This window comes from Metopolophium dirhodum, chromosome 5, assembly GCF_019925205.1.
Source record: "Metopolophium dirhodum isolate CAU chromosome 5, ASM1992520v1, whole genome shotgun sequence".
In the NCBI taxonomy this organism is placed as follows: Eukaryota; Metazoa; Arthropoda; class Insecta; order Hemiptera; family Aphididae; genus Metopolophium; species Metopolophium dirhodum.
This window is the reverse complement of record NC_083564.1, coordinates 3,532,013-3,557,539: the sequence shown is the minus strand read 5'-3', so window position 1 is coordinate 3,557,539 and position 25,527 is coordinate 3,532,013. Positions and strand designations below refer to the sequence as shown.

Here is a 25,527-nt window from a genome sequence, read left to right as displayed (position 1 = left end):
ATACATCGTTCCACTCAGAATCTAAAATGTGATTTAGGTAACCTATTGGCCATCGATCTATTATAAAATAGAAACTTAACGCACCATTAATATCACTGTATATAATAATAATTAGATGTGATAATTTGAAGACAATTTCCAAAAACCCCTGAAAAATATCGTGCATTTGCCCTGTTCTCTTTTAACCCAATAATTTATTAAATTGAAACATTTTTTATCGACAATAGTTAGAAAAAATATTGTAAAACTCAACAATTGTTTATACCTATAAATAACTCAAAACAGAGGAGTGCCCAGGAATTTTAGAAGGAGGGGGGGGGGGATTGGTTTGAAATTTTTTTTCAAACAAAATTTTTTTTAAATTAAATTTTATAACCTAGTTTAGCGCCACGCAAAATTTTCATTTTTTTTTTGGAAACCTATATATGTTACAACCAGATAAGAACTATGATTCAAAAATTAATTTCCGGAAATCATTAGTTTTTATGGTCTTACGAAGTTTAATTCGACGTGCCACCCAGGCCGTAGTTCTAAAAGTGCATGAATATAATATAATTTTTATAACTTTCGTATTTTTGTTTTTTTTTTCACTGAAAATGTATTATTTTTTATACACATAATTAATTATTGAAATTTGATTATATTTCCAATATTCCAGTATTTTATGTAAGATCATGAATATTAATTTATATCGAATTATTTTTTATGACTTATAAGAAGGCTCTATGGTCTTTTCAATTTACCGCAATCGGCAGTATTGTGTACAATCTATACTATACATTCTTTCGTGGAATACATTTGTAATCGCTGATAATATATTATATTACGTACCTATATGGCTATATAGTAATACCTATATTATGTCTCAATGATATACAGAAGAGATGAAGTAGGAACATACGTTTTATAGATACGGGCCGCTTGGTACCTACTGTTTTTTTCTGCTGCGGGTCTGTTTTTTTAGTTTGATCCATTTGATGTTTAACATAATATTATTTATTATGTCATCATAACTCGTTATATTTTTTTATTTTTTGTAGCTGTCACATTGTCACGCTGTGTGGAGCTTAATGTACCTATAAGTACCTTCCATTTATACAGTCCATTTTTAAAAGATATATATGAAATTTTATAATGATAATATAATAGGTATAATATGTAAAGAATTGCTAATCAGTATAAATTATTAACAGAGGTGGATCTAGGAATGTGAAAAAAGTGGTGTGCTATAACCTATTATAATGCTAGACACAAAATATGCACCTTTTCAAATTATAAGTAATATCATAAACAGAACTTGGAGCTTTTGGATTGATATTTACGAAGTCCACCAAAGTTATTGTTTCCCTCGCTATACTACAAATTGGAATATTTAAACTAAGAAAAATGGTCAGGCTGGGTTACTAGTGGGCTAGGAAAGCTGAAGTGTACTTTTTGAGGCAGTTAAGTATGATAATATAATATACGATTTTTTCTTAGCCGGTCAAACAAACCTAGTAAGCAGAGAAAATATTTAATTTAAAAATATAAGATACAATGGGTTTGAATGACGTTTTTAAAGTTGAAGATAATATCATTTTTTTGTCGATAGTGTTATTTTGTCCTTCCTCCTGACTTATTAGCAATTAGAGACACAAATAAAATACAAAATGATGTATTCTAAAAAAAAAATGCATGGTTTTATTTTACAATTAATACATAGTTAACACTAGTACTTAGTAGACCACACAGCTTTAGACTGTAGTAAAATAATGTTTTAGGTACAATAATAATCGTTTACTACCTACTTAAATACTTTTAACATTAATATATATACCACGAATCATAATATGTCTAAAAACTTTATATCTAATTAACATTAATTTATAATATAGGTTAACAATAACTTCCACCTTTGCATGAACTTAAAACTCCCTATAAGATCAATATAAATTATAAGTCAAATGCATTAATATTTTACAATGCCTACTATAAATATTTTATTAAGTATTGACCGATTTAGCTAACAAGGAAGGCATAGGTACAATAATCAATATTAATTGTATAATAATAATTTAATAGGGAATAGGGATAAGTTAGGTTCTTAAAGTTAACATAATATTATGCTTCGAGTAAAATTATACACATGTTATTATAGTGACAGCACCCAAAATGGCAAAATTATGACTTATGCTATATAGCTTATTAATATGGTTTAGAATTTATTTTATAAGTGAATTAAATTTAAATGTTGGATTTTAAAGTATAAACGTGTTTTACGTCTACTCAATTGATTTTTCAATGGTAAATATTTTATAAAGACCACATATCTAGATAATTATCGTTGGGCATTACTTTTAAGTTATATTGTTATAATATGTTTTAACATATTATACATTTATACGAATTAAAATATAAATATTAAATACTTACAAGTTACATTATGCATAAATGTATAATGCTTTACATCTAATGTGATAAATTATAACTCTGAGTAGTTTAGTATTGTATTGTATTGTATTGTAATTTGTATTATATGTTTAGAATGCGTATAATAGAATGTCTCTCACGTGTTTGTCCTTGTCAATAGGTACATTTTTTTATTTGAAAAAATTATCATTTGATTCCTATCTATAGATTTACATTGCCATAATTATTATAATTTATAGGTAGTTAATACAAAGTTTTGATAAAAATGTTTTCATAATAAAATTATTAACAATATAATGACACAATAAATTTAAACAGTAAATGTATATGTTATAACTTATAATATTTCAAAAGTCGAATGATAAATTTTCATTTTGTAGGTATTCAAATAGTTGTGTACACTTAAAGTTTTGGCTGCAGGAGTTGGTGAGTGGTGAGTAGAGTGAAATATATATTTATACATAGTTGCGACGAGTGACAACAAAGCCACTCAGGTACCTTTATGTATATATTATATTTGGTATGTTATTTAAGGACAAACATGTCGTGACACTTCTTATATTATACCTATGTAACTAATATATATGTTATATTCCTTAATATATAATATTATTATTTACGTTCTCGTAACACTAACATATGATCAATTTTCGTTTTGCCAAGTAAACAAAAGTAAAAATTACATTTACTCAGCAATCTGTTTGTATTTATATTTCGTCCCGTTGACCCGTCTACTTCAGCTGTAGGTTTTACCTGTAAAACGATAAGTTTTTGTATTAGGTACGCGTTGTGTTTCCACTTTCCAATATACATATATATATATATACTTAATATTATATAATGTATATATTGTTTACACATTTATAATATCTGAATATCATAAATTAAATTCGTTTAAACATAATATATAGATAGGTACTCAACAATAATGCGTGGATGTTGAAAAGAATGATAGTTAAAAGAAACATGTATGGTTTGCATAAACTAAATTTACATATACCTAGTTTATATTATATAATATTGTTTTACCGAAGCAGAAATTTGCTCACTGTTGTGGGATGAGGGGGGGGGGGTTAATACCATTTGTTTTTATTCTATGTAAGTTCACGTACACGTGGTGCCTAATACCTGAGTGGCTATAAGTGCGTGATTATGAAATTTTGACTCACTTGCGTTTCGTCTTCGGAAACCCACGTTCGGTTTTCACCGTCGACTGATCTACTCCTGCTCGCGCCTCGGGTAATCGGCGTCCCCGCCGCCGCAGCCCCTGGTGCCGCCGCCCCTAAGCTTCCAACCCCTGGACCAAATAGTCCAGACAGCCCCGTGCCCAATAACCCCGTCGTGCCCAAAAGCCCCGTACCCAATATGCCGTTGACGCCACCTAATATGGATGGAACGGCTCCGTAACCGAAACCACCACCGGTCCCGTAGCCTCCGTTCTGCAGACCTCCATAGCCCATGCCACCGAATCCGGGCCCACCTCCGAATCCTCCACCACCACCGAATCCATTGCTGTAGCCAATGCCGTTGGCATACCCGTGGCCGAAAAAAGGCCCGGTGAAAAATGACTTCAGCGTCGGTATAAGTAGTATTAATAGCGCATGTAGCAGGAACGCCAGAAATGCCAGTACCGATATAAATGTTGACGGTTCTAGGCCAAAACCTAAACTGTAATAAAAAAAATATGTATATTTTATTATACATTATATTATATTTTAATAAAAATAGAATATGGCCAAAAAATCGTGTTTATAATACTATACATATTATATATTATGCTAGACACGTGTTTTCCTTGTCACACAATACCGACCATATCCAGAGAACAGCGTCTATGCATTTGTTTTTACAAAAATATAATAAAAATATCAATATGTTCCCTGCACTTGTTTAGATTTTTAATTAAAATTCCTATTATTTTGAGTATTAAAGTTTGAAATTAATGGTGTATCAATTAGATTTCTTGGTTAATTTTACTTAAATTAAAAACAAGTACATACTACCAGTGGCGTGGCGAGCTATATTCACACAAGGAGCAAAGATTTTATTCTACCCACCCAATATTTTATGAGACATATAAAAAAATTACGTTAAACTAAATTATATTTATTATTTACTTAACATTTATTTATTTAGGTACAATAACATATATAGCTTCTAGTTTATTATTTAAGTTATTTTTTAAGATTCTGAGCGTAGCAAAACAATATTGGTGTCCAATTTTCTACTTCAGCATCTTTTTGCTGATATAGGAAAGTGAATCTAGTTGGTATATTTTTTTTAAGGGGGGGGGGGTAGAAATAAAAAAAATTGAGTCATTTTCAAAAACGTGGTAAAAACTAAAAAAAAATAAGGAAAAAAGGTGGGCAAGTGGATGTTGCTCTGCTGTACAGTAGGTTACAAATGGGTCACTGTTTAATGGATGGTATTAAATTTGAATTAAACGATATAATATCATTGTATACGAAAAACAATTATTCTGAGCGTTGATGGTTTGTCAGTGTGGATATTTTTTTTTTTATTGGTTAAGCATCAACTACATAGGTTATTAGCTTACAGGTGTTAATTTCTACATTAAATATTATATGTTATTGTACAATTCAATTTTTTTTTATATTATATTTATATTGTTATTACTTATTATTAATACGGTAGCCAGTAAGTTGAATTAATATTATAAAATTAGAACAAAGTAACTGAAATCGTTATTATTGGTTATTTATAATATGTAATCTCCTCTAAATTTGAACATTTTGTACTTTTGAGATTTTTTGGTTACAGAATAACCTACTTATGTGGAACCTTGTTGTAAGTTTTCAATCCTTAGCTATAAAAGTTAACATTTTATACATTTTAACTACAAAATCATTTTAAAATTTTAAATTTGATGATGTTGTCAAAAATCGAACTTTAAATGCTTATAAAAAAACTGTGCTTATGTATTTTAACACTGCTATTTAAGCAATATATCAGGAGCTTTGTAGTAAACTTTGACAACTTTTGTCCTAACAAATAAAATTTTGTTAAAAATAATAGAAAAAAAAATTGAAAATTTAAATTGCACAAACAGCTCAAAGAAAGTCAAAATATTTTTAAAATTTTAGCAAGTATATGAATTGATAAAACAAATTTATGATATAAATTTCAAGAATTTACGGTTATTTCTTTTTGAATTACAACAAAATAAGAAAATCGCTACATGACAAGTCAAGTGAATATCCAATGTTGTAAAAATCAATATGAATTTCAAACGCTCATAAAAATTTAATTTGATTTTCTTATAGACATTTTTATAAAGCTAAATAGCCTTATATAAAGTTTTGCATTACATTTGAAAATCTTAGACTTAAAAAGAAAAATTTTTAGGAATTTTCAACTCAAAATAATTTGCACATTTTTGTGAAAACGTGCAAAATTTGAACTTTAAATGCTTATGAAAAAGAATTTTGACTATGGATTATTAATATTTTACAAACGTCACTGTAAAAATATATTAAAAGCTATTTGTATTAGATTTTCAAGTTTTTTTACCCAACAAATAAAATTTCATTGACATTCATAAAAAAAAAAATGGAAACTAAAAATGTCCGTAAACAGTTCAAAACAAATCAATATTTTTGAACATTTTATTGTGTATATAAAATGATGATGACGGAATTCATCAGTCTCGAAAATTTGCAATTTACTTTTCAGTTAGAAATGAATAAAACATTTTCAAATGTAAGTGATGAAAAGAAAATGACGAATAATTGCAAATTATACTGTAGTTAAAAATGTATAAAATGATACATTTTTTAGTTAAAGATTGAAAAACTAAAACATAGTTTTTCATAAGTAGTTGATATTGTAACCCAAATCTCTAAAAATATATTCACACAGTTATTTTTATAGACATTTTAAAATTAGATATGTACCTATACGAAAAATAACGTTTTTAATTATTTTTTTGTAATTTAAAAATATTTTTCGTGGGTGCACAAAACTTTTAAAGTGTAACTAATTAAATGTTTTCGACAAAGTAAACATAACATACTGTTAGTATAAATTACTTTAATATCAATATTATAAAATATATTTATAGTAATATAGTCTTCGTTCCGTTTCGGTTTTCGTGTAAAATGATTTTATATCATTGATTTAAAATGTAACACATCCATTAAAATGACCCATTTGACATCTAATGAACAGCAGAGCGGTACCCACTTGCCACCCTTTTTTTACATTAGTACTTCATTAATCCTGTAGTATATTATGTACATAAGTATGCTAAAAATTAATACCCATTACCCAATACCCACCCAGCGGCCGCTCCTGTAGACAACCTTCACCACGCCACTACATACTTCATATTATAAGTTAATATAAGTTTGCAGGGCACGTAATGCTAAATTATGCTCACAAAACAAGCCTTGTATTAATTCTGACTGATTGACTTTGTCCATCTATGACACGAGTTGTTGAATTATTAATTCAACAAAACCAATTCAATTTTGATAAACTATTTCCACTTAGCACTAAATTTAATATTTTAACTGCTTCAAGAATACTGTTTATCCTAAACACAGTAAATAGTATGTGTTATTTTGTTAATACCTAATAACAATAATATTATAAAAGTACTTCGCATAGACCTCACTTATTATTGTATTATGATTATAATTTTTGTAATTTATTAATTTATTATATATTTTAGCAACATTTTATTTATCCGTATACCTAGGTACTATAATTACTTCAAGAAACAAATTAATTAAAACTAGATATATTAGGTATTATTATTTAGATGTTTTATATAATGAAAATAATATAGTTATTGCTTACCCGTTGCCTCTTGATGGTTGATAATCGTCAATACCATAAGACCTTTCCATGTTCACAGCTGTACCCGTGACTAGTGAGTAGGTACTGAGTAGTGTTTACTTTTGAATGTTTTCCGAATATTTATAATACATTTGAAAATTATCCTGCATCCAAGAACTTCTGACTAGTAGTCGTATTTCCGTTACTTTTAGCCGTAGAACCGTATCAGACGAGCATGTCAAAAGCAAGACACGTTAAGTAGGTATGTATATACATTTAAACATTTGATAATCAAAAATTCAAAACTGTCACAATTTGAACATACAAATTCAATCAATTACACTGTAGGTATATAAAACCGTAACGGTTCAGATAATTCAATTATAATGTTATATTATTTCCGCAATAATTATATTATGAAGACTTTGAAATATAGATCACTTGGTTAATAGTTATTAGTTAATAAGGCATAAAATACTTTTACTGTATTATTTTGTATATATTTATAAAAACAATAATACAGACCTACATAACTCTTTTAACTACAGTACAGTACTCAATGTAAGTTAATAGATTTTACTAATTAAGGATATCTGAATAAGCTCTAACCGAAAAATGGTGAGTTACATTTTTCAAACTGCGTATGATATAAATGTATTATATATATAATGTTTTTAGTTTTCGATTATTCCAACGAAATTATAATATATTATAATATATTATTTGTATTTAAGTATAATACCATACAATTCAGTCTTTCATTGCAGTTATACACTTATACAAGCAGTGGTACTTTTATTTATATTATATTATTATAGTATTATGCAAATGGATTTTAGTAGATTTGTTCTTTTCCAAAATACAAAAATTAAGTACCGATTATTTAATTTAAAATTTGTATGAACACTGTAGGTATGCTGTTTCAAGGTAAATGTGTTGATTTGATTTTACTCGCATGAAAGATTAAATCACTGCAGACCACATTAGTGTTTGTGCACCACTGTATGTCCGCGTAAATTTTTCGCAATATTATTTAAGATTTAATACTTTTTACGTGAACATCACAGACATATTTATGAGGATCAGATGTCGATGAAAAATAACTGAGTGGGTATTAATTAATTATTATTATATATTATAACTGCGTGATATTATATAATAAAATACATATTTATTATTTATATAATTATATATAGTGGCATGTTATGCAGTTACATCCTACGAATATATGTATAAAAAACAATTTGATAGATGATAAAAGGTTAGAAGTCATCCACAAATTCATAATTGTTATATGTAGGTACAGCAAAGTGCCGATGGTGTATTTTTCAATTTTGCTGCAGAAACAAAATCATGTGAATATATGATATATTACATACAAGCTTTACTGACTACCATTATATTAAAATTAGGAAAACAATATCAGTCCGAGATATCTAGATATTCTAGATTATTATTCTATTTTATTTTATTGTTGGTTTCTTTGAACAAACAATGTGTCATGTCTGCCAGGGCTGGCGTTACAAATGGCTGGGCCCCGTGCAAAATGATATAAAAATATATTTTGTTGAATTATATCCACATAAATAAATTATGATATTATATAATACATTTATGAAATATTTTAAAATCGAGATTGCATTGAATATATTATGTTTTATGTTTTCATGCTGCACCTGAGCATTTTCAAAGGGGCAATTTGTACATTTTCGAACTATAGAGACATAGAGTGACTGAACGTAACTTTTGGACCGATTTTACCACTCGAAAGTTTATTAACTGTGTCTAAAGACAAAAAATTAAAATAAACGTAATTTTAAAACTAATAGATCTGATCCTTTTCTTCGCTCAGAATCTAAAAATAAATAAAAAGATAAGATAAATAAGAGACCCTGTATTAAAAAAATAAAAAAATTCCTAAAAATTCTTATTTGAGCATTTGTGTGCTAAAGATGATAGAACTATCATCATTTTAATAAAACATTTAGTTTTTTTTTAAATATTAAAAATACTAAAAAATATAATGGCCGGTTGCGCCATGTCATGTTGTGATAAGTGACTAACGTCTTAAGTGTACGGAAACACATAACATAGTACAACAAAAATTTAAAAAAAAGCTAATTCATTGAATAGTATTAGTAGAAACTAAAAACGTTAAACTTAGAGAGCCTAGATAATATATTAACTATTAAGGCTCTATAGTTAAACCTATACCATTTATCTTATAATTGAACATTTATTAAAATTAAAATTTATTTTTGTGTTTTGTGCACTTTTAATATCTATAAATTACCAATAAACATGACTCAGTGAGTGACAGTGACCCATGATTTTTATTGAACCATCAATAATTAATCAATTTTTTTATGCAACCTGGCGGTGTTTCATGGTTATTACTCAAACTCCATAGTCCAAATCAAAGCCACGGAACTCGGGCGTGTGTATGAAGTGTGTGTGACATTTTTCAGATCTCCACGACGTTTGCTTTGTAATTGGCCGTTTGGCCTATATGCCAGCATCAGGCGTGAGCTATATGACCGAGGATTGGTATTTTGATTTATGTTTTACTTTTGATTAACTAGGAATGTTCCAAATCGAGGTAGCGAGTATTTCTGGTTAGAGGATTATGGTATTTGTGCGACCGAGATCATGGTCTTAACCTTCTCTAACCGAATGGTGATGCCGACATGTCGACTGCCGTGTATACCTACTATAATAAACATTCGGATTGAAACCGTCACGCGGTAGAACGGAAAATCATTGTTTCTAAATTTAGCCATAATGAGCGTGAAGCAGATATGTTCCATGTAGGCAATACAGTAAATTATATCGCATGTAATATAAGGACCACAATGTAGAAGACACGGTTTAATTTTTTTTCCGTGATATCGGATAATGATAATCGTACAAAGATGACGACATGACGTTTTAAATTAAATTTGGGTTATAATGAATTCAGAATTAAATTACTTCGAACTGTTTATTTGGCAATAGTTCAACCAATTATTTAATAATATTATGTTATTTCAATCTGGCAAGGCACTTATTCGTGACAGTTATCGTCTTTAATTACTATTTTAAATATTCTTAAAAAATGTATTATATGCAAGCCATAATAGACTTTATCCTGCATAATTATTATATTTCGAGCTTAATGTTTTTTTCACAAAAATAACATAGAAAATTGTACATTCTGAATAAATAATTCATTTAATTCTGCTATGTTTAATATTATAGTCAAGTATTCACCTATTGTCAAATTTATAAGTACATAAGATTATTAGTGAATCTCATAATTTATTTTCTATTTTAATTTTAAAGCGAGTTATAATACGATAGTTTTAAAGTGCTCATGACTCACTTAAAAAATAAAATATCGTAAAAAACCGACGACAGAACGCATTTAATGTTTGTCACCTAGCTAAAAGTTTAATAATAGGTGAATTCACTCTAATATCAAAACTGACAGCACCCTATTGAAACTAGCGAACGAAAATTTGCTACCTATGTCGTACGCGTGTAAGACGGAGACAGCACCACATGCGTGTGCCACGTTCTCTTAAACGGATTATTCAGAGCGTGCAATTTGCTATGTTATGCGTTTGTAGACAACGCATGCGGATTTAGATAGTAACGTACTGTAACGTCCTCTTAAGTTTAATTAATATTCTTCTTTTCTTCGCCTTACATAGGCGTCGTATTGCACAAACAAATGAACAATATACTATACAGTTATATTATTTCTATCTCTGTACTTTTAATTATCATCATAATACGTTCTTCGTTATTACTCGTTAGGATAGACAGTCTGCAGTCAATCGTCAATGCCCCCCCGGCTGCTGCCCCGGTGTGTACCGAATGTGGGTGGTAGGCTGTTACTGGCCCAAAAGGTTAGGTACAACACTACAACGATTCGATCGTGCGTAATAAAAATATAGGTAGGTAGATTATTTTTGTAGTGAATAAACAATATTGTTACGGCTCTAGCTCGTATAATAAATGTACTTACATAAAGTATTCGGGATATATTATAAAATAACTTCTGTTATAGAAAACTGCAAGAACTTTCCCGATTCTCCATGCATTTTTAACAAAATAAAGAAACGACCTACGTGAATATTATATTTTTATGATGCCCTTGGGCCTTGGACATGTTTAATTACTTCAAGTTGACAATTCAGCAGTATTATTCTACGCTTTATTATTACACTTTATCATCACTAGTAAGTATTACATTTTATCATAATAAAATATAAAATATTTTTTACAATTAAAAGATAAAACAAGTTGTACTATATATTATTATATTATTTGGAGTCGTCAAGGTGAGATAATATTATATTGCCCCCGGTTTACGCAAAAAAAAAAAATCACCCTGTTTATTGCATTGTGTGTATGTGGGTGAAATATGTAGGGACATATGAAAACAAAACGTATTAGCATGTCTGCATGTATAATGATTGATGCATTGTTGTTTGTTTAACTGCGGCTACTATGAATAATATATAGCTCGAAACAAAGTGTAGGTATGTAATACCTATAGTTGCGACGTTAGATGTATTTGATATTGTAATTAACAAGGTAACTCTTTGTACGACTTTGTTCCAGTTTTCAGTATAGATTGAAGGATTATTAAACATGTGTCGCACCGTCGCCATTTATATACAGTGTGCTATGTCACTATATTCTATAATGCTATGCCCGATGGACTATGATTAATAAATATTATACTCGTACATTAGTAGGCATACCTATAGCCGTACAGTGGCGTAATTACGGGGGGGGGGAAGGTTGGATTTCGTACCCCCCCATGACTTTTTTTAAAAAAACTGGCGAACTATATTTAATTACCTACCTACTTATTTAACTATTAATATTATTATTTATTATACTACAGTATATTTTATAAATAATAAAATACATAAAAAGCCGACTCCCCTATAGGTATGCTAGCAGTACATAGCTAAAATAATATTACTTCGTAATAAACACTAATCACTAGGTATTGACAATTTATTAATATATTGGTGGTGGAGGGTAAATGTTTCAATTCCTGAATCCCACACAAACAGGACCAAATTACGTCAGTGTAGTCGTATATACACTCGTTAGTAGGTACTCGTTTAGGTATTTATGCTTAAGATATTCTTAAATTTGGACAATTACTATAAGAATTATTGTCATAATCATTGTTATTGTGTCACGTCTAGCACAAAATATTAGGTTAATAACTAATATATGTTAGGATAATAACTAATTGGTAGGTTATACTATGTACTAAGTTGTAGTAATATACATAGGTAGGTAAGTACTATTGTACTAAGTTATTTGTTATAAGTGTATATTGTATGTGTATACCTATATGTTTCGATTAGATAATATTATGTCATACTATAGCAAAGTTTGATAATTTTTTGTATAATAATATAATAGACTATAGTTTATATTATAACATAATTAATCATTATTCATTATTATAATATATTACCTATATATTACAGGCACATCTTACACGTTTTACGACTTTTACGTATAAAATTCACACGGTGTTTAGAATAAATTTACACAATTTACTGACTTAAAATAAATATTTTCATATGATATTTAATTATAATTTACAAGATGAAAATAGTTTCATAGACAATATAATAGTGATCTATAATATATTATGATATAATAAAGCCAATAAAGGTATAATAAGTATATGCTTGCGTTACCTCCTAAATTTAAATAAATTAAAAGTAAGTTCACAAAATGTCACAATATATAAAACATGTATAGGTTAGGTTAGGTTACCTGGCACACAGTGGAGCGGTCCAATCGTAAACTTCCATATTATTATATTAATTAATGTAAATTGTAAAGACGTGAGAAACCTACCAATATTTTTATATTTCATACGTCATGGTTGCATTTCGCATAGTCGCAATAGTTGCATGATAATAATACATAACTACATATTCTGTATACACAGTGATTGAGTGATTCATCAAGAATAGATACTCAACCCTCCATTTTTTTTTAAACAGATAATGAATTTATAAAAATTCTGATTTTTGGAATTTTTAAATATAGGTATTCAAAAACCAATAAAATATAATAGTCCTTAAAAATGATTTTCCAAAAATAAAAAGTAGATGTAATATTTGCTATAGTATTTATTATGATTGACCATTTTTACAAATTATTAATGTTGATATAGATTAATATTAATCACTACAATTTTCAAATCACCCTAGTCTTTGAATTCCTCATTTATCATGGACCTATCATAAAATTATCCTCATAGTTAAAATACAAAAGTACAAAGTTAAATAACTCAAACTACTATTTCGAATTTCGATTCTGATTCGTCAACATTTTCAGAAAAATTATTCATTAAATAATTTACGGTACCTATAGAAGAAAATTTGTTATTTGAAAAACAGTAGTCTGTATCTTCACAGGAAACTCCTTAAGGCTTAAGTACTCAGCAGAAGAAATCTAATGACTTCGGAAAAATTGTTTGTATGTATTTAAAAATTCCAAAAATAATCTGAATCACTCTGTATATCTTAATATATTATATTGACATTGTGTGGTCGGCTCAGATAAGAAAACATATTATTTTGTTGGGAGATTGTATTTTCAATTTTGCATAGGCATAATATACCTAATATAATTATTAACTATATTATGTTATTTTATACTGATTTGTCTATGGTATTTTTCACCACCACTAAATAAATTTGAGTGCGTACCTTCGTAATCAGCTCCAAATATAAAAACAACATGTATGTTGGTACTTACTTGATTTGTGACACATTATTAAATATTAATTTTGGTAATCTGCGCCATGATATAGAAAACGAAATGATATTGGTATGTTATCTGTATCACACTTTCAATTTAAATTATTGGAATTTACCTGCTAAATGTACCGAGCTCACATCAGTTATATAGCACATACAACGTGAATAAATAACATGGCAAATTGGACAAATGACAATTAATTATCATACCTATAACCTATTTCTGATTATTGAATAGGTACTATGTATATTAAATAAATAGGTTTATTATATAGTATACTTCCGATTGAGCTATAAAATGAAATTAAGTTACTTCCCTTTTTATTGGGGAAGTCGATATTCTCTTCTTATTTTAAAATGGTCTTCAGTCTTCGCCATGATCAATATTCAATAGTACCTAACTACCTATAGAAAAACCGTTTCTATAACACAATTTTTAAAATACCGGATCAATATTATAATATTATAAATTTATTATACTATATTATGAGGCGGGTCAAAATTGTATATGTATGAATAGGTAGGGTAAGTTTACCCTTACTCATTTAAATGAGTACTGACGCCCCTGATTTAGGGGTAAACCATTGGATTGTAGTATTGGAGGGGACGTGACATCCACCCACTCGGCAGCATTGCGGCGAATACATTTTAAATTATTAATACAAATTAGTGTGTCACTCGTGTCAGACAACTTCCAAAGATGAGTATACCCATATATGTGCCTCTTACAAAGAAAAAAATTGGAAAAGAGGAAAACGTCATATAGGTAGGGTGTACTGATAGATAGATCGGGCAACGTAGCCCTAATGACCAATGCATTAAATGAATTAAAATTTAAATGAAATTTTGACGATCTATCAAACTGTTATTATAGTACCGTGTACTTATATAATATGTATTAATAATTTAAGACTATTTTTATATGTTTTTTTTGTAATAATATTAATACTAACAAAAACAATTGTTTTAATTAGTGTATTATAATTTATAAAATCCTACAGTCTTTACTGAATACTGATAAATGATAATTAAAAAAACATAATATTATAATATTATTGTGAAATATCATATAATAATATATTATATTTAAAACAGTGCGGCATAAAAAAATGTATGGAAATGGAAGTTGTGCCTTTTCACACAGATAACGCTAGTGCGCCACAAATATCATTGGAATACCGAATAATTGCACCAACCATGATTGTTCTACGCCTCAAGTCCCAACGATCATGGATAATGTATTGTATAAACCATGGTATAAATTTATATTATATTCTGTAGTGGCAATAGTAGTATAATTCACCGTAGAACAATATTTATAGTATCACCGCAGAGTATATTATTATGAAATATATTATGCATATACACATAGACCTTTAAACCAATGGACAGCGCTTAGAAAGAGAGAGAGAGAGAGAGAGAGAGAGAGGTCAGGGGTACGATATAGAGTAAAAGAGAAAAGAGAACGTGGGGGGGAATACAGTATTACACGTTTATGATTTCCCCTTTTATGTTTTTTCTCTCTTTTCTCTCTTCTTTCTTTCTCTTATATTATGATTCCCGTGCATCGAGGGCAGGGCGGAGTGGAATGTCCATTAGTTCATTAGGTCTGTGTATTGATACTCGGTCCTCGGTCTATGCATATACACCGTGATTTGGAGAACTACTGATATGCACGATTAAAGATAGTACTATCTATAACTGTGCTGATATGTGATAATGTGATAACTGCTATCTTTCGTTTTTTTTATTTTTCGGGTAAGTCTATTATTATGTATTATTGTTTCGAGACCAGAACAATCAGACGATTATCAGTCAGCCGACGTCGATAATTATTTCACTATTCGGAATTCGCTATCGCGTTATTCAGTAGTTCAGACGCTTCTGTTCGTCGTCGTTGTCTTGACGTCCCTGGTTGACGTCCGCTCGACTGGGATTTACTAATATTATTATTACTGTTGTCTTTACTTTCACTTTTTCGTTCGTTTTTCGTTCTCTATTTAAAAGAGAGACAGACAGAAGAAAACAAACAAACCAAAATACGTTTCAATGGTGATCTAAACACTGTTGCGTCGAGCGATTGAACCTCCTGACGTGCTGTGAATACGTTTCGGGGTAATTATTTTTCGCACAATATTTCACTAATATCTCAATTTGAAACCTTAGAACCTTGCGCGTGTCTCAATATTATAACAAACCCAAAATGTTCGAATTAAATGACTGGACTAATGCTTAAACGGTCTAATTCTTAATTAAGTTATTAAGCAGGCGAGTATAAATAATAATGCTTATTAGTAATTGTTGCACATCTATTTGATTCAGAAAAATCGTAAGAATTACATTTATTGTTTAATTTACTTTTTTATTTCTTTTTTATTTCTTTATTATTGTATTTATATTTAAATCGTATACATTTTTTGGTTTTGAACAAATTTATTTCTTTACCCACATATTATTTTCACCGTGCTTGGCATTCATTTGATCTAAAACTTATAGGTAGATACTCGTATATTTATTTATATTTAATAAAAAAAAAAAGATAGGTATTTGTATACAGTATATAAGTAAAATATTATAAAATTACATGTTTTAAAATACATTTTGTGTAGACCAATTAAATTAATTATTTTTAATTTTATTTACTATTTTAGGACATCAATGTCACCATATTTTATTTAAATTATCATCAATTAATTTGTATAATTTAATTAAAATGCAAGCATAATTCATATGACATAATTATAATATGTATATTAGGCCAATTGTTTTTCCTAAACCAAATTAATTTGCATAGCATTAAATCTAGTCGTTGGTTGTTAATAATTTAAAATTCAGTTTGTCATAAAACACATAACATTCAGGTGACCTATTTTATGGTAATATAATATTATGCTCTACTGTTTTCAGTTTTTATAGATTACTCATTAACTTAGGTTTGTTTTCTAATTATCTTGAATTATTTATAATTTTAAATGTCACTATTTGGTATTCTAGTTGACCAATTTATCTTCAACAAGGTTTTAATTTTTTCCATGTAGATTTTCACTACATTATTCCTATTACTATACATAATTAGATTGTCGCTTAAAGAGAATACTTTATAGTAAAATTATAAACAACTAAGATAAGCGAGCTTTATATAATAATTTAATACAAATAGGTAGCTTGCAAAGGTCAGTTAAATTTTGCTTCATTCAAACCATTGTGTTAAATATCCTCGGAATAGTTTATTGGCAATAATGCACAGAAAAAGAATAAACAGTGTGTTTAGTTATTATCCTGGTTATTAAACATATTTTTAAGAAGTAGGTACATTTTAAGTATTTTTTCTTAGGTACTTATTCTTTAAATTGATTCAGTAACAGCTTAAAATTAAAATTAAAGTTATGCATTTAAAACTTAAATTGTTTTCTTTGCGAGAAACTATGAATACTATTTTAATATACACCTCAATTATCCGAACTAATTAGGACTGCACCTAGTCCGGATACGCAAAAGTTCAAATACTGGAAATTGTTTAAAAATACAATTTTTTTTTTTAAACATACAATTATATACATATTATTGATTATTATGTATTACATATGTATTATTATATTAAACATTATTAAAAATATGTCTATGATATTTTTTTGACTAAATTATCGATTTTCATTTGACAACTAGCTGCAAAGTGCTTTTCTATAGCAAATTTTTGTGAAACTTCAGATAACGTCCGAGTACGCTAAATTTAGTTCGGATAATAGAAGGTTTGTATAACGGAGGTTCAGATAATTGAGGTTCTACTGTATATATTATATATTATTTAATACATTTATTAAATAAGTAGTAGACTCATTGCTTTTAGGTACCTAAGTAATCAAAAATAAAATGTAATTTTCATTATATTCTTCAATTGATAAAGAATAAATTATGCATTGCATAATATAGTAGATAATACTATATTGGTGAATTATGCAACTTCTTATGTAAAAATAAAATATTGTTGAAGTAAAAAATCTTAAAAAAAGTAAATGTATTAAATATTAATATTATAAGCAATGTTTTATTCTTATACAATATATTAGAGTTAATTCTATTAGGTATTGAATAATATATTTTAATATAAAACAAGTGTAGAATTATTAACTAAATCCCTAACAAATATGTTGGTTTACAATTTTGAAAGTATTTTTTTATTTTCATTTTCGAGGAAGTAAAATGATTGTACATAGTATACTTAAATAAACTGTAAACAGAAAAAACCTTGATAAAACTACAAGGCTAGCGTAGTAGGCAAGCTAAACCAAATTCAAGTTTGGTTCATCTGGTTTGAGTTGTTTACCTTGTTTTTATTGTTGAAAGATGAATTTTTTTTATATACATCTAATTATAGTTAATTTCATTAAACAGTAAAATGTGACAATAATGTAGCTTAATGAAGTATATACCATATTTACTATTTAGTGCCTAATACATTTTTGTGGATGGATAAATTCTTGATTGATTTGAATATTATATAATTATAGTAGGAAATATGAAAAATATAATAATTGTACATTTGTGCTTTTTATAATACCTCAACATTTTTAAATTTCCTTTTTAGATTTTTAATTATCATGGCTGAAGCTCATTCGGCAGTTGCATTTTCATTTTCAATCACCCATGAAGGTTGGGATGTTAATTTTGATCGTGAAGTGCTCCATTTAGTCTGGGCATCTGGAATTCGTTCTTGGAAAAAGCGTTTAGCCAGGTTTAAGGTATGTATAATATTTTAATATTTGTAACAAAGATATTCTAAATTACGTTTTAAAATTAAAATTGTTTTTAATCTTGAAATTGTTTTTAAAAATTTTAGAACAATGTACGCAATGGAGTTTTTCCAGCTCCATTGCAAAGTCTTTGGGCTATGATGGGTATTGTGCTTGCTCTCCGTTATGCCAATAATACTTTTATTAAATATACAGACATCATATTACAATATTTACCTGGGTAAGTGAATTGTAATTTGTATTCTATAATTGAATAGAATTTGTAATCATTATGTTTCTTATTTTTAGGACATCTTATATATGGCAAATAGTATCTTGTTTTATTTTATCTTTAACTTTTTGGTTAATATTGATTTACATAGTAAGGTACACATTTAAGATCATGTTAATGTATAAAGGTAATTATTTGAAATCATAATTTGAGACATATTATATATTAATATATTATTCACTTATTTGCTTATTCAGGTTGGATGTATGAAAGCAGAGGAGGACATAAAGTGTCTTTACAAACCAAACTTTGGGGCTTAGGTGTAAAATTACTTTCTTCAAAAAGTAAACCATTACTTTACAGCTATCAAGGTTCATTACCAAAACTTCCATTGCCTCCAGTTAATCAAACTATGAAAAGAGTAATTATTTTAAATAACTAATATTATGTAATAACATATTTAATTCTTTAGTTATTATTTTTAATATTGTATTTTATTACAGTATTTAAAAAGTGTCCGTCCATTAATGAACGATTCAGAATTTGAAAGTATGATAAAGCTAGCAAATGAATTCGAAGATGGTATAGCAGTCAAGCTTCAGCGATATCTGTGGTTGAAATCATGGTATTTTTTTATATTTATTTATCTTAAAATGTTATGAGTGATTTAAATAATATTTTATTATTACCTAATTCTAATTATGATTTACTGAATTTTTTTATCTTTAAGGTATACATTTTATTAGTTAGATCATTATATAATTATATAATTATATAATAATTGTTTTATAACCATTATGAAAGTTCTTAAAAATGACCTCAATTTTATTTGATACCATTAAAATTTTATAAAAGTGGGTTAAATCAAAATACAAATGAGTGGTGAATGATGAGTATTTGTCTATGCATGTTAAGCTCAGTGCTAGTTAGTGTCATATTATTCATTATAATTCAAAAGCTATGATACATCATTGTTTTCTAAAAGAGTGAATGTAGTTGAGTTAACCTAAATATGTTCAAGAATTTTGTTAAAATTAGGTTTGCTTACATTTTATAGTTTTTAAAATACTACAAAATCAGAAAAGTACCTTTTTAAATTTTTACTTGTGTTTAGTTATTTATAGATAACATTTTATGAGAAATTTAATTCACTTTTATTCCCTGAACATTGGTTTTCAGAATTTATTCTATAAATGTGTCACTTTTAAGAAACACTACATTAACTGTTAATACTATGTACAAATATTCTTTTAGTTAAAATAAATTAATGACTAATGAATAATAATCATAAAAGTTATTTCTAGTTTTTTATAAATAGTAAAATTTATTTGAAATGCTATTCTTCTTACTCAGTTCCTAGAAATTATTGCATTTAAAAAAATATAAATATTATTTTATTGGTGTTATGATTATTATTTAGTGCAGTAGGTTTTCTCGTTATTATGGTGAAAATTAATCTGTCATTAAGTGTTATATTTATACCTATGATAAAATGTTGACCAATTACAAAAAATAAATATAAATGATGAACTATTGATTTTAATAGGTGGTCGAGTAATTATGTATCAGATTGGTGGGAAGAATATGTGTATTTAAGAAGTCGAACACCTTTAATAGTTAATTCAAATTTTTATGGTACTGATGCTATAATGTTACATTCAACATCTATTCAAGCTGCTCGCGCTGCCATGATAATTTGGCAGTGTTTGCAGTATAGAAGACTGATTGAACGTCAAGAACTAGAACCGGTATTAAAAAAATTACCTGTTAAAAATATTAATAAATAAAATATAAATGTTTTATATAAATAAAAATAAAAAATATAGTACAATATAATATACTTATCAATATTTATACTATGTAGATAAGAGTTCAAGGATTGGTTCCTCTGTGTTCATGGCAATATGAAAGGATATTCAATACAACACGTGTTCCTGGTGCTGTGAGTGATAAAATTGTTCACTACAACGATAGTAGACACATTGTAGTGTATCATGCTGGACGATATTTCAAAGTGATTATCTATAGTCAAAATCGTATACTTCATCCTTGTGAAATTGAAGAGTAAATATTTTTTTAAAAATTTAATAGTGATATTCTAAAAAAAATATTCATATATATATATTTAATAATTTAGACAAATACAATCAATTCTTGATAACACAGAGAAACCATATGCTGGAGAAGAAAAAGTAGCTGCTTTGACTGCTGCTGATCGAACACATTGGGCAAATACGCGCACTCAATATTTTTTTAAGGGCATAAATAGACAAAGCTTAGATGCTATTGAGAAAGCTGCTTTTGTGGTTACATTAGATGAGGTTCCATATGAGTATGACCCTGTAAGTAGTTAATATTAAGTGACTAATTTATTTATTTATTTAATATATAATAACGGGCGTTAGCCCAATTTAAACAGTACATTAATAACAATGATAAGTTATACAATATGGTTTTGGTTATTTATTATAGTTATACAATAATAATATAATGACAATTAGAGGCTAGTACTAAAACAATGTAACTTGGTCATTGGTCAAGTAATAATATAGAGGGAGAAAAAGAAAAAGAAAAAATATGTTAATGATGTTTTATTAATTTTTTGCATTGAGGTGATATAGAATATAATATTATTGTATCTTTTTAAATTAGAAGAGGCTTATTATTTTACTTACGGTTTACTCATGTTTATCTAGTATTAAAATATATTATTTTTAATTTAGGAAAATTCTAAAAAGTTGGACGAATTTGGAAGAATTTTAATGACTGGCAAAGGATATGACCGTTGGTTTGATAAATCATTTACTTTATGTATTGGATCAAACGGAAGAGTAATGTTTATTCATAAATATATTGCATGATAAATAAATAATAATGTTACGAGTTTTTAAACAAATTAATTATTTAAATATCTTTTTTAGGTTGGGTTCAATGCTGAGCATTCGTGGTGAGTGTTTCATAATATTATTATTTGAACAGTAATTGAAATGTTGTGTATGTTTGTATCACGTTTTGTAAATGTTTGAATTAAACGTTTAATGTTTAATTAAAATTTCAAATATTGTTTTGAATTTGCATTTAACAAGCGTTGTTACAGGGCTGATGCCGCGGTTATGTCTCATCTTTGGGAGTTCATCATTTTTGATGAAGCAAAAAAATCTGGGTAACTTAATAGGTCACAGTTTCACTGTAATAAAGCCTAAATTTTTTTGTATGATATATTTATAATTTTGCTTGCTGGGAATATTTGCATAATTATTTTTAAGGACATGGTACTTCTTTGAAGAAACAACAATAATACATTCTTTGTCATGGTAAATTAAAAACGCATGTCATCATAATTATTTTATCATAACTACAAATTCAAAACATTATAATTGAACTATCATATTAATAATTTCATCAATTTATCTAAGTATTGTGATTAAGACAAGCACTAGATAAGGCAGCTTCTATTAATTTTATTACTTGGTTATTGTTTTCATTGATGACAGGGCAGATGCACCGGTTATGGGTCATTTATGGGAACATTTTCTATGCGGCGATCTAGTTGTGGGGTAATAATCCATACAATAAATAAATTAATCCATTACCTTTTTCTAATTTATGCACACATAACTCATTTTGTAGGAAGCCATCCAATTACATAATTATTATATCAAAATTATTAATAATGTGGTTGTAATATTTTAATATTTAATAATTATTTTCATCTGAGTATATTCAGCTATTAATAATTATAAATTATTATTGACTATCACGATTCATAATAATTATTCATTAATCATCATATAAATTAGTATCAAGTCAATACAAAAAACAAAAATAATAATAATAATCACACAGTTTTCTAAGTTAATAAATGTTATACTTAGTTTATAATTTGAAAATGGATGGGTTCCTTTATTTTTGAAAATATATGAAAATAATAACGGATTATGGTTAAATATCATAGGTACATCATTGCATTCTGACAAAATTAAACACCACGTGTGTAAAATATTTTACACAGTACATACTTTATAATATTTACCACAATGAATATAATTATACTATTGTATTGATAAAATCAATTAATAGTATTAATTTTCTCAAACATAAAGATATCAAGAAAATGGACACACAAAAGGTGCTCCTGAATTGGAACCTCCAAAACCTATAAGGCTTCAATGGAATTTGGAACCAGTGTTAGAAGCTATTGAAAAATCAACTCAAGTAACATTTTTACACATTTTGTTTGGGGAGTTAAAAAACTGTGTATTATTATTTTATTGCTATTTTAGGTCTCATTAGCCTTAGTAAAAGATATTGATCTGCGTATTTTGGCATTCAGTGATTATGGCAAGGGGTTCATGAAAACTGCTAAAGTCAGTCCAGATGCTTTTATTCAGATGGCACTCCAACTGGCATATTATAGAGTAATTTATAATTACTTTTTGATAACATAATAATACTAAATTAATTTATATTAACAAAAAATCCAACAAAACAATTTGATTTTATGTTTATAGGACGCTGGTAAGTTTAGTCTAACGTATGAAGCATCAATGACCAGATTGTACAGGGAAGGTAGAACTGAAACTGTAAGACCCTGTACTCTAGAATCTTCAACTTGGGTGAAATCGATGTTGGATCCAAATGTTGATGTTAGTTGTTGTCTGTTGACATACATCAATTAAATTCCTACATTTGAACATTCAAATTTCTAATTTATTTATAGACGAACAAACGTATTACTCTATTGAGAGAAGCATGTGCAACTCATCAAAGAGGTTATCAAGATGCAATGTGTGGAAAAGGAATTGACAGACATTTGTTTTGTCTATATGTGGTTTCTAAGTATTTGGAAGTCGAATCCCCTTTCTTAAACGTAACTAAAACTTAAAATCATTGTACAATTTTTGGTGAAAATATTGTTCTTTGTTTATATATAATATGCACATATAAGGTGTAACGGTACTATTTGACAAATATAGCAACGTTTGTAATGGCAATTTGTTAAATAGACCTGTTAACCTTATATAGTCTTGTGACAATTTTTGTTGTTGTGTTTAGAGCACAAACATAATTTTGTAGTTATGTCTTCAGTGAATATTGAATGTCTAAATTTAATAAATTGTGAAGTCTATTAATATTTAAATTAATTTATAATATTTTTCTCATTTTTAGAAAGTATTGAGTGAACCATGGAGGTTGTCAACTTCACAAACACCACATGGACAGACTACTCAGTTTGACTTGAGGAAATTTCCTAATTGCATTTCTGCTGGTGGTGGATTTGGCCCTGTAGCCAATGATGGATATGGTGTTAGCTACATAATAGCTGGTGAAAATCTGGTTTTCTTCCACATCTCGAGCAAAAAAAGTTCTCCTCACACTGTATGTTCATTTAATTTTTAACTTTTAGTTTTGTCTTTAATCTCTTTGTGCTGTTTTATAGGATTCAAATAGATTTGCCGTTCGTATTACGGAGGCACTTAATGACATGAAATCACTGCATGACGATTGGAAAAGAAGTACAAAACAACCAAGCTCATAATATGGCTATTGACTGCATAGTATATTTTATTAATTTGATTTAATCATGGTATTGTTTAAAAAGAGTATGTTCATAACATTTTTGTGGTATTTAGTCCTAAGGTTAATTATTATGAACTTAAACATAATCTCAAATCTGTATTATTTTCAGTAACAAGTATTTTATTTTTAATAACTATTTTTAAACAATATTTTTTTTTGTTAAGTACATTGTTTTTGTGATTTGATGGTATTTTTTGTTAGTTATTGAAAGAAAAGAATTAGTTTAATATTTCAATTTTGTTCGGTACATTTCTAACATTTACGAGTTGTTAAATTTACTATTTTAATGTTTACAATTTTAAATGTAAAATAATCATAAGTGATGAAATACTGATAAGAAAAATTGTTATTTTGTTTTGTATTCAAATAATGGTTTTATTTTTTTTATCAAAGTATAAATGAAAAACCATACTCATATTTAATATTATATTGAGCTCAAGTGTTCATATCTCAGAAAATGATATGTGAATATCTTAGATTAGGAAAAATGATTTTTTTATTTGTTTTCTTTAAATAAATTAGTTCCATATTTATTACTTTATTAGGTATAACATAATGTTAAATATTATAACTATCAGTCATAGCCGGCACTATAAAATGCTCGTTCTAAATGGTTTGAACAAACATATTTTACTTATTAGCTTATAAGACAACGAATATAAATTCATCGAATATCGATTTTATAAATGCTATATGGAATAAATGTTTTTTCTTTTACTCATCTGTGTATGTAATTAATATTTACCTATACATTTTACAAATTAATAGTATTAAAATTGTGCTTGATAAAAGAAAGTTTGTTGATCCTGACGTATGTTTTTACATATAAAGTATCTAATAACTGAATCGGATATAATAATGAATAAGACAATTCTTACAGAATCAACAAACTTAACGGACAACAAAAGATCATTGCGATTAATTTCAAGTGGCTAATTTTAACAATGCAACAGCATATCATTGGAAATCAACACGAGCTATTAGT

General features: G+C 27.6%; 2 protein-coding genes across 6 annotated transcripts; one reads left to right on the top strand and one right to left on the bottom strand.

The window, feature by feature from the left end:
• Positions 1-1,742: 1,742 nt before the first annotated feature.
• Positions 1,743-12,752, bottom strand: LOC132945374 (uncharacterized). 2 transcript variants are annotated; one of them, XM_061015097.1, is made up of 4 exons: positions 12,698-12,752; positions 7,231-7,514; positions 3,579-4,077; positions 1,743-3,162 (listed from the first exon to the last, which is right to left on the bottom strand). In XM_061015097.1, exons 2-4 carry the CDS (start codon positions 7,278-7,280, stop codon positions 3,022-3,024), a joined length of 690 nt encoding a protein of 229 aa, XP_060871080.1. In that variant the 5' UTR covers positions 7,281-7,514; positions 12,698-12,752; the 3' UTR covers positions 1,743-3,021. The 2 variants fall into 2 exon arrangements, with proteins under 2 accessions (XP_060871080.1, XP_060871079.1); XM_061015096.1 differs by lacking the exon at positions 12,698-12,752 and having other exon boundaries at positions 7,231-7,576.
• Positions 12,753-15,781: 3,029 nt separating this feature from the next.
• LOC132945871 (carnitine O-palmitoyltransferase 1, liver isoform) lies at positions 15,782-25,261 on the top strand. 4 transcript variants are annotated; one of them, XM_061015667.1, is made up of 19 exons: positions 15,782-16,115; positions 18,586-18,739; positions 18,838-18,971; positions 19,040-19,149; positions 19,220-19,383; positions 19,466-19,587; positions 20,509-20,710; positions 20,827-21,026; positions 21,100-21,304; positions 21,686-21,793; positions 21,884-21,909; positions 22,060-22,125; positions 22,457-22,519; positions 23,066-23,177; positions 23,246-23,380; positions 23,474-23,608; positions 23,683-23,832; positions 24,132-24,341; positions 24,403-25,261. In XM_061015667.1, the coding sequence occupies exons 2-19, from the start codon at positions 18,599-18,601 to the stop codon at positions 24,499-24,501; spliced, it is 2,382 nt and encodes a 793-aa protein (XP_060871650.1). In that variant the 5' UTR covers positions 15,782-16,115; positions 18,586-18,598; the 3' UTR covers positions 24,502-25,261. The 4 variants fall into 4 exon arrangements, with proteins under 4 accessions (XP_060871650.1, XP_060871653.1, XP_060871652.1 ...); XM_061015668.1 differs by lacking the exon at positions 15,782-16,115 and adding an exon at positions 18,375-18,507; XM_061015670.1 differs by lacking the exon at positions 22,060-22,125.
• Positions 25,262-25,527: the final 266 nt, after the last annotated feature.